The following is a 14,331-nucleotide window of genomic DNA, read 5'->3' as shown; positions in this document are numbered from 1 at the left end:
TTTATTGAACTCATTTATTTCAAATTTAAAAGTAAACATGGCTATATCTGAATTTGTCAAATATTGCCAATTTATCTCACTTAAATTGCTTGTTTTTCTCAATTTTGCTAATTTTGCAAAGCAATTAAGCTGAACTTACTAATGTCAGAATATGGTCATCTAAAACCTGCCCAATTAAAGCTTACTTCATCAGATCTGTATTATCTTAAAATTGCTTATGACAAAGTAACTTCAGTTGTATATCTTGTATCTCAAACTTGCTAAAGTCCATGTTTCTTCAGATGAACATAACTGTCTCAAATGTAAAAAAGATTACTTGTATTGTGTTTTTTTATTTAAAATGTATTTTTTACTGACTCACAATCCCTATGAAATACACGTGGATTATCTACTTTTTTTTAAAGAATATTCCCTTGTGCTTAACAATGTTTTTCCTGCACATGTGTTAAACATAGAATTACCTATAGAAAACTATTAGATAAATACAAGACTTCATATATATATATATCTACAAATTATTAATTATCTCTACCTACCTGTCTAGTACTGGTGAACTCTAGATCTGACACCCCTGCTCTCTGCAGTAGGTACTGGCCTAGAAACTCCAGGGGATTCTCCTGATGCGGAAAGATTATAATTCAATTGTAACTCAAGATCTGACACCCACACTTAGTAAGGCTCTATTGGTCATTGTCGGCTCGGGTACTACTTACATGTACCCCGGGTACTCTTAAGTATACTTACATGTACCCTGGGTACGGTAAATATACTAAAACGTACCAGGGAAATTTTAAGCTTAATCGGTCGTTGTCGGCTATTTTTTTTAAGTAAAATATATTCACATTTATGTCAATTTTCTGTAAAATGGCATCTATATTATCGAAACTCATACTCACAAAGCATGTTGATGCAGTTTTTTTAAAAAGAGAAGTTTGTTTAAGATAATTGGTAGCGCGTTTTACATATGATTTTAGGCGGGAATACAACTCGGGTACAGCCTAATATCGACCGGATACGATTAAGTATATTTACCGTACCCGGGGTACATGTAAGTATACTTAAGAGTACCCGGGGTACACGTAAGAAGTACCCAAGCCGACAATGACCAATGGAGCCTTAGTAAGTACTGCTCAAGGAATTCAAATGGATTTTCCTGACATGGAAATGTTATGATTGTGATTTGATATAAATTGAAGGACATTGACATATGTTTTGGAGAAACCCATTTAAGAAATAGTAAAAATACTTAATCTTAAAGTATGTGACAGTGAATAAATCTTGTGTGTGTCTATAAGTGTTCTTCACACATACTGTATATGACAAAGAAAAATCAGACAAAGAGTAATCAGAAAAAGAAACTGATATTGAAAAACAACATTTCAGTAAATAAAACTATGGTATTAATGGAAACATAAAACCATTAATGGTGTTATAAACAAGAGCTGTGTTCGTGAAACACAATGCCCCCTACTGGGCTGCTTTAAAGCCATATATTTTACCTTTGACCTTGAAGGATGACCTTGACCTTTCACCACTCAAAATGTGCAGCTCCATGAGATACATATGCATGCCAAATATGGAGTTGCTATCTTCAATATTGCAAAATTTGATCATTGACCTTGTCCTTGAAGGATGACCTTGACCTTTCACCACTCAAAATGTGCAGCTCCATGAAATACGCATGAATGCCAAATATCAAGTTGCTATCTTCAATATTGCAAAATTTGACCTTTGACCTTGAAGGATGACCTTGACCTTTCACCACTCAAAAGGTGCAGCTCCATGAGATACACATTCATGCCAAATATCAAGTTGCTATCTGCAATATTGCAAAAGTTATGGGCAATGTTAAAGTTTTAGGAAGGACAGACGGACCGACGAAGGGACAGACTGACTGATGAACAGACAAGTTTTCGGACGGACGGACAGACTGACATACTGACTGACTGACTGACATACTGACTGACAGACAGTTCAACTGCTATATGCAACCCTACCAGGGGCATAAAAAACTACTTTTTATAACATATCTAAATTATATGTTTTGTAAAAGTAATGAAAATTAACTTAAAATACAACTGGTAGCTTAATATAATAAAAATGTTCTGTATTTCAATATCATCTTAAGACTAGCACATTACCCCATCTTGGTCCCCCAGTGCAACCAGTGCCTCTTTCAGGGCCTCTGTGATACTCTTGACCCCTCGGATGTCTGTCTGACCCAGCACACCAAACATAACTTCTCCTACAGGGTAAAAGTAGGTTTTTCTTATTGAAAAATCAAACCACATACATGAATTTTCAGTTTAGTTTAAACCTATTTATTTAAGCTGAATTGTACTTTTAATCAACAGTCTAAACCTCTTTCAGACACTCCGTTTCCTAGGTAAAAGCAGTACTTTTTCTCTTTGGAGTAAGCTCTCCCAGTGGGGAGTCTGGTACCTCTGATTGCTAGTAAGTCACAATATCAAATTTGTCACTGCAGCTTATAAAATTAACTTTGTATAACCACTTGCTGAAAAGCCCATTTCTACTACAATTTTCGAAAGTATCTAAAAGGTACATTTTGGATTCCACTAATAGATTTACATATATGTATTGAACCACACTGTTATCATAATTTGTGTTAACTTAATGCACATTTCTACTATGAGATATGTTGTAAGTTATTATTATAAAAGCTTTCATAACTAAAAGTTCATTTTAGAAAATCATTCAACCAATCAAAGACCTATAAAGGTATTGTATAGGTCTTTGAACCAATAAAGCCATATGAACTTCCTCATATTTCACAAATATGAAAACAATAGATTTATGACAGGCACACACTTTGTAAAACTTTAAAAATAAGTCAGACTTAATTTCAGTGCTCTTTTCATCATATGTAACACACAAATATTGTCTTCAACAAAATACATTTCTTCTCATATTTTTTTTTAATTTATATCCTACAAACAACTTATGAAACATCATTAAAGGCATGACATGGTAAAAACCAGGCTTAATACATCTAATATAATCTGAGAACAACCCTAATGGTATTTTTGTAGCAAGGATGTGTTTTTCAATCAAAAATCCACTGCATGCAGAAAGAGCCACTGTGCATGTGAAACTATCCTATGATCTGCGTTCTGGAAAAACTGGGCTTAAAGCATGTGCGTAAAGTGTTGCCCCGTATAAGCCTGTGCTGTGCACACAGGCTTATTACTGGAACAACAGTTTCTGCTTTTATAGTATTATTGATTTCAAGGAAGTTTCTTCTGAGCAAACATCAAATTTATGCAGAAAGTGTTGTTCCTGATTAGCCTGTAATGACCACCCAGGCTAATCTGGGAAGACACTTTTTGTACATGCATTAAGCCCAGATTTCCCAGATCGAGGCCACTATGTAGAAATCGCTATACCAGTGAGCTGTGCAGCTACGTCCCTGTGTGCGTTCTCAAAATACGGGGCCAGTATCTGTCTGCACTTCTTAAGTGACTCCACAGCCTGGTCAGCAGTGTTGGCCCACACGTTGAGCTTGCTGGTGCAGAAGTACTGTTCTGGTGGGGGTCCCTCCTTGTACGGGATACACCAGTCTGAACTCACTGGAATAGTGAAATGCAATTACAGTCAATCATGTGCAAGCAACCACTTGAATAAAGCAACCTTTGTCTTAGGCGACCACTTTCAATTCCCCTGAGAGTTTTCACTCTATTTTGATATTGTATAAAGCGACATTTCTTTCGCGACCAGCGACCGCATATTTTCGTGTATTTTAATGTCCAAACCATGTATTAAGCAACCAATTGGGGGTGAAATTTAAATATGGCCGGCAGTGCCCATTGAGCTGATTGCCTATTTGCTCAATTATAATCAATTAGATACTAACAATTACGGGGGCACTTGACAGTTTTAGTGTGATAAGATAAAGTTTGATGAAAATCAGTGTGGGAAAAATAGCATGCGTTTATCTGTGTGTCACGCTCCGTTACTATATCAATGCTTTCAATCTTTTTGGAATCGTTGCAAGCTTTGACAAGTTTAACGAGGCATGTTTAATTTTTATAGTTATTTGTAGACAATATGTATTTTTTTCCTGCTGAAATGCTCCTAAAAACGTAACAGGCAAAGTGAAAATAAATAAGTAATCCAGACAATTTAGTTACATCCAAACGCAGAGTGATTAACTTCTATTTTTTCACGGTTTTCAGAGACGTCCTCCAGAAGCACTTTTTTGCATGACTGTATATGACACAAGATTAAAAAATTGCATAGTGTTGTATAGCAATCAACTAAATTTAAGTTCACTCATCAATTGGTTCTTATAATTAAATATGAACAGTACCCAATGAAATCTCTGCCCCATGATAATGCACTGTACATTTTTTTAAAATGGTGTATGTTTGTGTTTAAGAAAGTTTCTTAAAAACTGTTGTAGGCATAAGTGGCCAGAATTATTATTTTGTATTTTATGTTTTAATTATATTTGATTATCGGATGTATAAATATGCACATAAGAAAAGCGATATATGTATACAGTTATTGATACAGTAAGGTTTATATGAATGTTTTGGCGAATGACAACACAGCAAAATGAAAGGTCTGTTTTCCAGAATGGTCTTTTTTTAGAGACCATTTTATTAAGAGACCACTTTTGGTTACTCCCTTTAATAGTCTCTTAATACAAGATTTACTGTACACATGGGGTGAGAAATTTGTGTTTGGATACAACCAGTTATAATATGAACAGAGTTCCGGGAAAACTGGGCTTAAAGCAAGCGAGTGATCACATTTAAAGCAGAAAATTTGAAGAGTTTGAAATTATACTATGCATGTATTTTATTGTAACATAATCATGACAGTCTTGTATTATTTAAATATTTATACTGTAAGACAAGACAAAGACAATTGTCGAAACACTGCATTTGTCCTGAATCATGGTTATCCTATTATAAATTACCAGAATCCATCAAACCATATAATGCACTTCTTCATATTTACAACACATCTAAAGAGCACAGATTCTAAAGTGATTTGATGTAACTCACCATGGTTGTAGTTGCCAATGATTCCAGTTGGGCTGGAGAACTGTACACCAGTCAACACAGTCAGCTGAACCATCAGTTCCATACCAAGCTCTACAAGAAAATTGTCAACTCTTAGACATGTAACATGAAGTATATTAACATGTTCTGGTACTGTATTAAAATTGACCTAGTTTACTCTGAACACTAGTACTGTACTCAACATAATCCACCACAGATCACCATCACAAGATCCAGTGCACATTAAGGTCTCATTGGCCATTATGCATTTATTATGCACCCCACATAAAATATTATATTATGAAATTGTTATAAAATTGAAAATATTATTTACTAATAAAACAATGCAATTTACTTGCATATTTTACACTATTTGATAATTTAAGATTGTTACAACAAATTTCATTTTGTTTGGTAATTATGCATTGTTACTTCATTGTCATTCCCAGACTAAAGACCATTGTAGTCCATTGTTACATAATTGCTATTCCCAGACTCACTCACCTTAAGTATCCACCTTAGGCTAGTTTAGATGTCATTTTTATTGCCGCAATGTGTTTTTCACAATATATTCCCAGACGGTCATTGTGTTTCTTCAGCAAAAATCCTCTTTGGCAAATATTAATGTTTCATTTTATGTTCTGTCATTTTGACACCAATTAACATTTTGTTTTGTAAGTATTCTGATGGCTCTAATAAAACAAAATCATCCTTTATATCACAGTTTAGAAGACGCACAGGTAGCACAGTTTCAGATTGACGCTCAAGAGAGATGTTCTTTTTACATTTAGCATAGCCAAATTTACTGTCACATAGTAAGTTTACAGAAACAGTATGATCACCTAAGATGACAGTAAGTATGACTTACTGTCCGGTTAGTTTTGCTTTTAAAAATTGTAACCTACTTGCAGTTTTTACAACAACTTTATTTTGTGGTTACCGGACTGTGATATTTCCGAATATAAAGTTCATTTTTTGCGAAATTTTGCAGGTCTGTAGTACATTGCAGCATCGATACATTCCGAGAATTTTTCCAAACATCAATGGTAAGTCTTGCATAGTCGCGAAAGTAGTCGGATATTAAAGATTTTTGGGGTTATAAAGCTGTCAGTTGAATTATTTCAACTAAATGATAGATAGTTGTTAGAAAAATAGCTATACCAGCTAATAAATAACAGACAAGTTTAATAATTACATATAGCTCTTACAAAACAAAACAGCAGCTACTATTATTGCAAAGGCATAAAAACGGTTTTAAAAACTTACCTGAAGCAGCCAGCGGGGCAAAGATATCAAACTGGCCACCCATTCCTGATGGTAGAATGTGACCTGACGCCATCTCAAAGAACTCTCGCGCCTCTGGGTAGTCCATGTTTGCCAGACTGACGTTACAGCTGTGGACCAATCGGATCTCACCAGGGGATTCTGTGTGCGTGAAGATGCCGATGCTCCTTTGAAGGGGTTTAGAATACAAGTTTAAACAGAAAGATTGTTTAAATGATTTTAGCAAAGAAAAGTTGGTTTTCATTTGTTTGTTGCATACAAATACTACTGTTAGGTCAATATTATGTTTTGTCATTGCCTATAAAGCATGCTGGTAAAGGTATGCAGTTAGGTAGGTAAGCATTAAATAAAAATAATGCAACTTCAAATCTGCAACTTGTATAAGTTTCATAAAAGACACACAAGGCAGCTTAATTTATAAATGGTCTATCATAACCAGGCGTATTTGATTAAATAAATTTAACAATAAACAATCATGACAAATACAACTGAACTGCTTTATCAGCTATATTTAAGGATAAATAACTTAGAAATGTATGGTTCATTGAGGTTCATAAATTGTCTTGCAAATATAACATGAAGAATACTTCATGAGGATGACATAATTAGGTTTAAAATTAAATTGTAATTGCTTCAGAAATGCAGAAGAAATGCGATCCACAAACTTGTATGACTGTGAATCTACAGAATTACTCCAATAACACAACTCCCTGCATGAGTATGATGACTGAAACAAACAAGAGCTTTCTAACACCTCAAAAACTTACAATAATTCTTTATTCTTTTCAAATAGTTTGGTTTGAAAAAACACAACAAATGTGATTGTTTTAGACAGCATACAATCAATGAGCTTGGTTCTTGGATAAACGGGCTTAATGCATGTTCTTGAAATGTCCCAATCTGCACAGGCTTATCAGTTCACACTTCAAGGCTTTTATTGTACTCTGTGTTTCAAGGAATTTTTTTCTGTCAGGAGCCAAAATCCAGTTTAGGAATTGACTAGCCTGTGCAGATTCAACAGGCTAATCTGGGACGACATTTTAGGCATATGCATTAAGCCCTGTTTCCCGAAGCAGGGCTCAGATGTTTTTGTTTTACAGCATAAATAGATGTTCTTACTGAGCATTTCTCCCCTGTAGAGCCTTTTCTAGCCGCACAAGCAGAGATTCAGGAGTGGTTCCCTCGTATTCATAGACGATGGGCACCACACCAAACAACACTGCATCCAGCAACAACTGAAAGGGAACCATAGACGTGATTAAACCTATCCCACTCAGAAGCAAAGTGAAAATGGCTATGAGCAAACAGCATAAACCAGAACAGCCTGCAGGTAACTCGCAGTCTGTTCAGGTTTTATGTTGTTTGCTGCTCATTAGTATCTAAGGGTTGAAAATGAAGCCTTAAAAACTATAAATCTATAATTTGTAAGAAAAGTCTTTGATTAAATGTAACTTTCTGAGCGACTACAAATGCATCAAAATATGTATCTAAGTGGGAAAGGGTTAAAGCTGAAGTCTGATAACCATGTTGATGACAGTTACATTGAGGAATTAAAACAATTCGGACCCTAAGCATATCCTGTTTGATTTGATTATGTTTGAATTACGTAGGAGTAAAAATACTCTTCTGATGATGTTTTACACAAAACAATTATTAGAAACTGCATGGTGTATTAACTGAAAAGATGGATGTTTTAGACAGAAAACCTCACCAATAGCATAATGAGTGTCTGTTTTGGATCCCTGACTTATAGTAGAGATCTAACATAAATGGTAAGAGTAATGGCTGAGACAGGAATTTTCACATGGACATCGGGATGCTTGGGAAGACATACAGCCAGACATATGAGGTTACAGTATACTAAATACTTTTGGTGTGCAATGCTATAACCCTCTAAAAACATGAACATCATTTATTTGAAGACAGGTATCTATTTAGGGTCACTTGCCATGACTTTATTTTAGAATTTTTCTTTGTGCATGTGGTAGGGAAAACATTGTTGTTTACTAGAAATTCACTCTTTTGCTTGAAGGTTGGAGACTACGTAAGACTTTTACAGATGGCGGAAAACCCTCATCAACTGGAGAGAAGCCGGTAAATAGATGGCTATAAAACAGTGACCTTTAATTCACGCTCCGTTCTTTCTTACTTATGGTATGACCTATCTTTTTAATTGTTTAAATCAATTTGGCTTGGATTGTTCTTCAAGAAAAGGTACAGTTATTAGGGTCTCTATGCCTAAAAGGTTTACTTTATTTTTTTGTTATAGTTATTGCTTTTACATTGAATTTGTTAAGGAAATCTTTTAGTATATTGTGACCTGTACAAACATATCAACTGAACGAGTAACTGCTTTATGTCACCTTCTTTTGAAGCCGATTGTGTTTGCTAAAATAATGTATTTTATGCAACTAGCATTTAATCATCTTTTTGCACACTTTGCTAATGTTCTTCTCACTATTTCCACAAGACGAGTATTGCATATTGGAATCATATATGACTGCCATAATATATAATGATTGGTTTGCATATAAAGTTATTTTATATATCTAAACTCATTTATATTTGATTCATTAATTTCTGGATGTTTTCAATTATTTACAATGACTCATTTTTGTTTGCTTTGTCAGCTATGTTCGAGAACAATTAAGGAAGTGGGGATCACAGTCAATAAAAGAACTTAGAAGTCTGAGACTTTCACACTTCACATACAGTATAATCAGTATTATTTATTTTTAAGACATTTTTCATTGATTTTATGTGTTGACAGATCAATTAATTTAACACCAACACATCAGAGCCATGCAAATTCATCTTTGTTTTCTAAAAATCACGAAATATCATGACAAGGAATATAATGATTTAACAGTATTGTACATTACATATTTGAAGTTTTAATTGAATTGCTTGAGCCAAGTGTAAATAGTTTATTCTGAAATCATGTAGCATTTACACAGAATAACTGACCGACCCACAAACAAATGAGCCTTGCTCTGGGAAAACCAGGCTTAAAGCAAGTGTGTAAAGTGTTGTCACATATTGGCCTGTACAGTCCGCAAAGGCTAATCAGGGAAGGCATTTTCCACTTTTATTTTTTCGTTCAATGGAAGTCTCTTCTTAGCCAAAATCCAGTTTAAGAGAAAAGTGTCCACACGGGCTAATAAGGAACAACATTTCATGTATATTTGCATTAACCCTTTCAGTGCGGGAACCGGATTTTGAAGGCCTTTGCAAACAGTTTGGATCCATATGAGACGCCACAAAACGTGGCGTCTCATCAGGATCCAAACTGTTTGCTATTCTGATAGTGTTCTTTGAAAAAATTCGAAGAAAATGCTAATTTTAGAAATTCAGCAGAAGACATTTTAGCAGACGACAAATTTCCCAGCATGCAAAGGGTTAAGCTCCATTTTCCAAGAGGGCGGCTCATATGAAATTAATCTCTATGGATGTGTTTGTTCTAGGAATACGCAACCAAAGCTCATGTATTCACCTCAGCTGCCGGGACACGTGATGATATGAAGATGACCCGTGGATTCTGTGGGCGCTCTGTTCCAGCGAGGGATGACCTTCTAGTGCTTCTCATCGTATCCCTGTAGGTCGCCTTGCCTCCAGACATATCAGTCCTGAAATACATTGCAAATGTTGAAGACTTATTAAGGTTGTTATTAACTATACCTGACAAATTCGTTGAACATAGTATTTTATAAAAGATTGATTGCAAATCAAATTTGTTAATTTGAATTAAATTGTAATGTTCCTTTTCATTTATAATAATTAGTTAAACATGAATTAAATTGACTTACCATATGTGAATGAATATCTACCTATTATTATTATATTTAAATGTTGTTATTTATTTATCAAATTAGTTAAACATCAATTAATTTGACTTAATATATGTGAATGAATTTCTTCCTATTATTATTATACTATTGTTTATTGACTGATAAAAAAATTCATTTTAGCTTAAAATTAAAAAATATAACAAAGACGAAAAGCAACAATTCTTTCAAGGTATATTTCTACTTAAGAAAATTTGTATAGTAGGAGAAAGAAACAGACTAGAAAGAAACAGACTAATTTATTTCATGGAGTACATTTTCATTAAGCTTAATAAGCAGTCTGATTAACCACCCATGATTTGTTACAGAATAACCAACACTTATTTTAATTCTTTGTCTGTGGAAAACAAGTTGCAGGACATGGTAGAATAAAGAATAAGTAGAGACAAGCAGATATTCTTCAAAATATTATTGAACCAAGTATTTACATCACCCTCTATGCCTGACAATCATACACTGGTATGTTTATATTAAAAAAAACTAACAATACATGTGACCATAGGGCACAGATGCCCAAATATATCACTTTTGTCGCATAACCCAACTTTCAAATTAAACATTTTACCTCAAAGTGTAACCTTTGAGGTATGGAAATGGATGTTATACCCAACATGTTGTCTTATTATAATCGACATTCATGCCAATTTATTGCAGAATACATTTATAAACGGCATATTATAGCAGAGACAGGAATTGAAATGGTCAAATATGACCCTTGTCAATTAGTGTGACTTTTAACATTAAGGTAGGGAACCGGTGTAACAAGTCTTATGATGGTTTACAATTGTGCCAAAATATTTTAAAATCCATCAATAAATGACAAAAATAGAGCAAAGAAAGGGAGTTTTACCACACACAACCATCAAAAGACAGACCATGCTCTATACCACATGCTTAGAAGGATGGCATAAGAAGAAAAACAGACGATTTTTACTTCATATCAAACTACATCAAAAAAAAAATTAAGATTTTTTTATCTTTTATCTCTAAATTCTTTGAGTAGAATCAACAGCAGCAAACAATTTAACAAAAGAGACCATGACATCTGTTTAGATTGAAAACTGAGACTTGAAGCAAATTTTTATAAATATATATCAATCAAACCTTACATTAATTAACAAATGCTGATTGAACTCTATTTACACATAAATCAAAGATGCAATAAATCCTGTATATAACATCTACAATGTACCCCATCATTTCAAATGCATTGGACAATTGTTCAGTTTTGCTTCAAGGTTGACAGTTGGCTTTGAAAGGGTATTGATCAAGTTACTTAATTTATACTTAGTATATTAAATAAAGCCAAGAAATAAAACAATATATTCAGAAAAGAAATCTATATACATGTATAAGTGTGTGTAGTTATTTATTTAAAAAGAAACAACATTATATATCCACTATTCTTGAAAACAAAAAGAAACTGTCACAATCTGACACAAATAATACAAAAAAGGAAAAATAGAACAATGAAAAATGAAGGTCTAACAACAAACAAAGATACCACAACAAATTGTGCTAATTTACAAACCTTTCAAGTACTATCTCTTCTGCAGAACTAAACAATAATACAATTTTGTAAACTTCTGATACTCATACATGTGTTTATCAGTACATAGATTTATGATCTATAAATTCATTCAGTCACTGCTGGGATCATTTACCACCAGCTTAGACAAGTCTTATTCATTTCTTATTCATTTTAACGCTCAACTGTTGGTAAATTGTTCAATTCTGCCAAACAGTTGCAAGAATGACAGAAAACAACATGTTGCACTGTATAGGTAAGTAATCCTATGAAGAAACTCAATAATTATCCAAAGAACCACCATACGGCAAGGCTGGTTGTCCATAAAAACTATGTAAAAACTCTACCTAAGGACACATGAGTATATTTGTCAAGATTTATCAGTCAAGTCTAGATTGATGTTAAACCTTAAAATGGAAAAACAGGGCTAGACGCATGTTCTTAAAGTGTTGTCACAGCTGATTAGCCTGTGCAGTCCACTAAATCATGGACATCCCTTTTCATCTAAACAGGATTTTCGTTTCAAAGAGACTTCCTTTAAAAGAAAAAGAAAAGCAGAAAGTGCCGTCCCTCATTAGCCTGTGCCAACAGTACAGGCTAATCTAGGACAACAATTTATACACGTTCATTAAGCCCAGTTTTCCTGCAGCCAGTAATGATCCACTCGAGACAAGTATCTGAAACCCTGAATGAGTAACAGATGGACTGACCAAAACTATATGCCCACCCATTACCCCTTACAAATAGCAAAACAAGCATGCATGCTTTTACCTTCGGGGACCGGTACGATACTGTGGGTACCACTGAGTGTTCACCAGTTCATTGACCCTGCGTTCACGTGGGTTCACAAGGTCATCCTTCATGCTCTCGGTCAAGGTCATTGAACGACCGGTTTGAAGGTCATAATCTTCACCTGACTGAAAAACATAGAAACATACTTAAAAATAAGCCTTATTCTGGAAAGACAGGGCTTAATGCATGTGTGTAAAGTGTTGTTTCATGTTAGCCAGAGCAGTCTGCACAGGAAAATCTGCGAAGACACTTTCGAATTAATGGAATATTTTGTTTAAATGCAGCCTATTCTGAACAAAAATCCTGTTGAAGCTGTTGTCCCTGATTAACCTATGCTGACTGCACATGCACATGCATGAAGCCCCATTTTCCAACCGCAAGGTTCAAACATAAAGAAAACATATTTTGAATAAAGGAACCCAATAAATCTGACACAGAACAGAGCATAATGATTTAGAACTGTAAAACTATTTTTTATGCTAACCTTCAAAGGACATTTCAAAACCCAACTAGATGTTTTTCAGTCTGTACGTTAATCTGTCTTGTAAGCTTTTATCCAGAAATGTTTGAACAGAAAATAAATTAAAATCACTTCAAAATGACCAAAACACCTGATATAAACAAACCATAAAAAACAACATATAAATGTATAAACAATTAGAACTAACAGAGTAGGTTATTGTTTTCTCATTTGACTAAAGAGATTCCAAAAAAAGAAACTCAGCTGATGTCATTTTTGTTTCATTTTCATGCACACACACCGTTAGAGCCCTATGCCTCTCGCGTCTTCTCTGCGTATTAAGACCGAGCTCGGTGCTCAGACTGGTCGTCACATTGCTCTTCTTCTTCAAGATGCCCCAACGGTTGTGGAACAGCAGCGCTGACTTGGGCATGCTGGGGTCATTGGGGTTGAAGTCATGCAGGAAGGCATACATGTTCCTGTGAAGGTCCTTGGGGTGAGAAGCAGGAGCAATCCAGGGTGGCCGTGATGTCACCATCATGTCTGTATGAGAGATACGTGAATAAAAAAATGCTTGTATTGCCATATTTTATAAAATGGTTATTTTTTTGTTTGTTTTTTCCAGTGCAATTTTTTTTCCTTAGAATATTACATAATACTTCGACAATACAGTACATAAATACAAAGCTTTTCATATAGTATTAAGATATTCATTAACAAAGTATTTCATGTACAGTTATTGGATGGGTATGTTCATATAATTGTCTTACATTTAACATACATTCATTATTATATAAAATTGTAACTTGTTCATGAGTGCAGCATAGTAAATAGAGAATATTAGGGCTAAATTCTTTTTTAACTTGAATTTTTGGACCAGTTAAAGAAAGGTTTACATCGCATGGCCATGAAAAAGTCAGATCATTCAACTACACAAAGCCATTTACCTAACAATCTATTTGTCCTATTAAATTTCCTTAAGTTCTGTTTAAAAAAACAACAACAGCAAAGTTGAATTTTTTTAAATAGCAGAGTTACTACCAACAATTAAAACATTAACTGCTTCTAAGCTTCAATATTAATATCTTATATCTTTGTGGTCTTTAACTAGTTTCACCATTTGAAATAGTCCTAAACAACTCCATACAATATATGCCTTGATTAAAATTATATCAGCATTCTAAATCTTAAACAGTCCAGTAGAAAACAAAAGGTTTTATTCGAATATAAATTATTTCACCCTTACAAAAACAACAAGGCTATTGTCAAGCAATATGGTTCCCTACCGGCTCCACCATTGTCAGAAATTCCACCATTTTCAGATTCTTTTTTTTTTTGGTTGCCATAGCAACCACAATTTTTTACATAGGAACAAAATGAAATGACGTGCATAAT

General features: G+C 34.2%; 1 protein-coding gene across 2 annotated transcripts in view; it reads right to left on the bottom strand.

The window, feature by feature from the left end:
- LOC127851522 (epithelial cell-transforming sequence 2 oncogene-like) overlaps positions 1-14,331 on the bottom strand; it is a 44,443-nt gene that overhangs the window by 23,354 nt on the left and 6,758 nt on the right. Inside the window, exons 8-17 of one of the 2 annotated variants that reach the window (XM_052385345.1) lie at positions 13,238-13,479; positions 12,456-12,601; positions 11,688-11,714; positions 9,805-9,937; positions 7,431-7,546; positions 6,294-6,478; positions 5,031-5,120; positions 3,405-3,587; positions 2,142-2,245; positions 537-617 (exon numbers count right to left, since the gene is read on the bottom strand). In XM_052385345.1, coding sequence (XP_052241305.1) covers positions 537-617; positions 2,142-2,245; positions 3,405-3,587; positions 5,031-5,120; positions 6,294-6,478; positions 7,431-7,546; positions 9,805-9,937; positions 11,688-11,714; positions 12,456-12,601; positions 13,238-13,479 — 1,307 coding nt within the window. The remainder of the gene's footprint in view (positions 1-536; positions 618-2,141; positions 2,246-3,404; positions 3,588-5,030; positions 5,121-6,293; positions 6,479-7,430; positions 7,547-9,804; positions 9,938-11,687; positions 11,715-12,455; positions 12,602-13,237; positions 13,480-14,331) is intronic. The other variant, XM_052385346.1, reaches the window with a different exon arrangement.

This window comes from Dreissena polymorpha, chromosome 11 (assembly GCF_020536995.1).
Source record: "Dreissena polymorpha isolate Duluth1 chromosome 11, UMN_Dpol_1.0, whole genome shotgun sequence".
Lineage (NCBI taxonomy): Eukaryota > Metazoa > Mollusca > Bivalvia > Myida > Dreissenidae > Dreissena > Dreissena polymorpha.
The sequence above is the reverse complement of the archived record's forward strand: the minus strand, read 5'-3'. Positions and strand labels throughout refer to the sequence as shown.